Raw genomic sequence first — 1,372 nt, 5'->3', positions numbered from 1 at the left:
GGGGTCCCAGCTCTGGGGTTTCTCGGGGGGTTTCTCGAGGGATTTTGGATTTTTTTCGGGGGGGTTGGAGGGTTTTTCAGGGAGTTTGGGGTCTCTCCGGAGTCTTTTGGGGTCGCAAATCGGGGTCCCGGCCCTGGGACCCCTCGGGGACCCCTCGGGGTGGAGCCGGCTCGGGGCGGGGCCGCTCCGGGATCGCTCTTGGTCAGCGAGGCTGGGGGACACCGGGGCGGGGACAGCTCGGGGACAGCTCAGGAACACTCAGTGTCACACCGGCGACACTCAGAGCCGGGCTGTGACACCCGGGACAGCTCGGGGACACTCAGTGTCACACCCGGGACAGCTCGGGGACACTCAGAGCGCGCTGTGACACCCGGGAAGGGTCGGGGACAGCTCGGGGACATTCAGTGTGACACCCAGGACAGCCCAGGACACACCCGGGACAGTTTGGGGACACTCAGAGTGGGCTGTGACACTCGGGGATACTCAGTGTGACACCCGGGACAGCTCGGGGACACGGGAACACTCAGTGTGACACCGCGGACAGCACGGGGACACTCAGACCACCCCCAAAACCGCCACCAAAGTCCCTTTTGTCACCCCCCAGACCTCWCCCGCAAAGTTTTCGTGTTCCGCAACGACCCCAGCGACGCTTTCGTTGTCCTCCACGCCCGCCTGGAGCGTCCCCTGAACAACTTCACCGTGTGCCTCCGCTCCTACACCGACCTGAGCCGCCCGCACGGGCTCTTCTCCTACTCCACCAAATCCCAAGACAACGAAATCCTGCTTTTTAAACCCAAACCCGAGGAGTACCGCTTCTACGTGGGCGGAAAATTCGTCGCGTTCCGCGTGGGTGAAAATCGCCGCGATTGGGAGCACGTTTGTGCCAGCTGGGAATCCAGCACGGGAATCGCCGAGTTTTGGCTCAACGGCAAACCGTGGCCGAGGAAAGGGCTRCAGAAGGGCTACTCGGTGGGCTCGGTGGCCGCCATCCTGCTGGGCCAGGAGCAGGATGGTTTTGGGGGAGGTTTTGACCCGTATAATTCGTTTTCGGGCGAGCTGAGCGATGTTTTCCTGTGGGACGCGGCGTTGTCGCCCGATAAGATGAGAGCGGCTTTTCTGTCGCTGCGCCTGCCGCCGGCGCTGCTGGACTGGAGGAGGTTGGGCTACGAGATCAGGGGGGATGTGGTGGTCAAATCGCGGCTGCGGGAGGCGCTGGGGGCGTGAGGGGACACGGGGTGGCTTTGGTGGTGGCTTTGGTGGCCCGCTGTCCCCTCCTTGTGGCCATCGTCACCTGTGTCCCCTCCCCCGAGTTGCCTCCCGGTGGTCACTACGAGATCAAGAGGGACGTGGTGGCCAAATCGCGGCTCCGGGG

At 63.8% G+C, this 1,372-nt stretch overlaps 1 protein-coding gene across 1 annotated transcript; it reads left to right on the top strand.

The window, feature by feature from the left end:
• Nucleotides 1-604: 604 nt before the first annotated feature.
• On the top strand, nucleotides 605-1,366 carry LOC130587944 (serum amyloid P-component-like; the record flags this gene model as incomplete). The annotated part of the gene is made up of 1 exon (XM_057388911.1): nucleotides 605-1,366. A coding segment is annotated over one exon (620 nt), but the record flags the coding sequence as incomplete, so codon positions are not given.
• Nucleotides 1,367-1,372: the final 6 nt, after the last annotated feature.

Source organism: Malurus melanocephalus, unplaced genomic scaffold (assembly GCF_030028575.1).
Source record: "Malurus melanocephalus ecotype Western Australia unplaced genomic scaffold, MMel_1.1 scaffold_2823, whole genome shotgun sequence".
Lineage (NCBI taxonomy): Eukaryota > Metazoa > Chordata > Aves > Passeriformes > Maluridae > Malurus > Malurus melanocephalus.
This window is presented reverse-complemented; position numbering and strand designations above follow the sequence as displayed.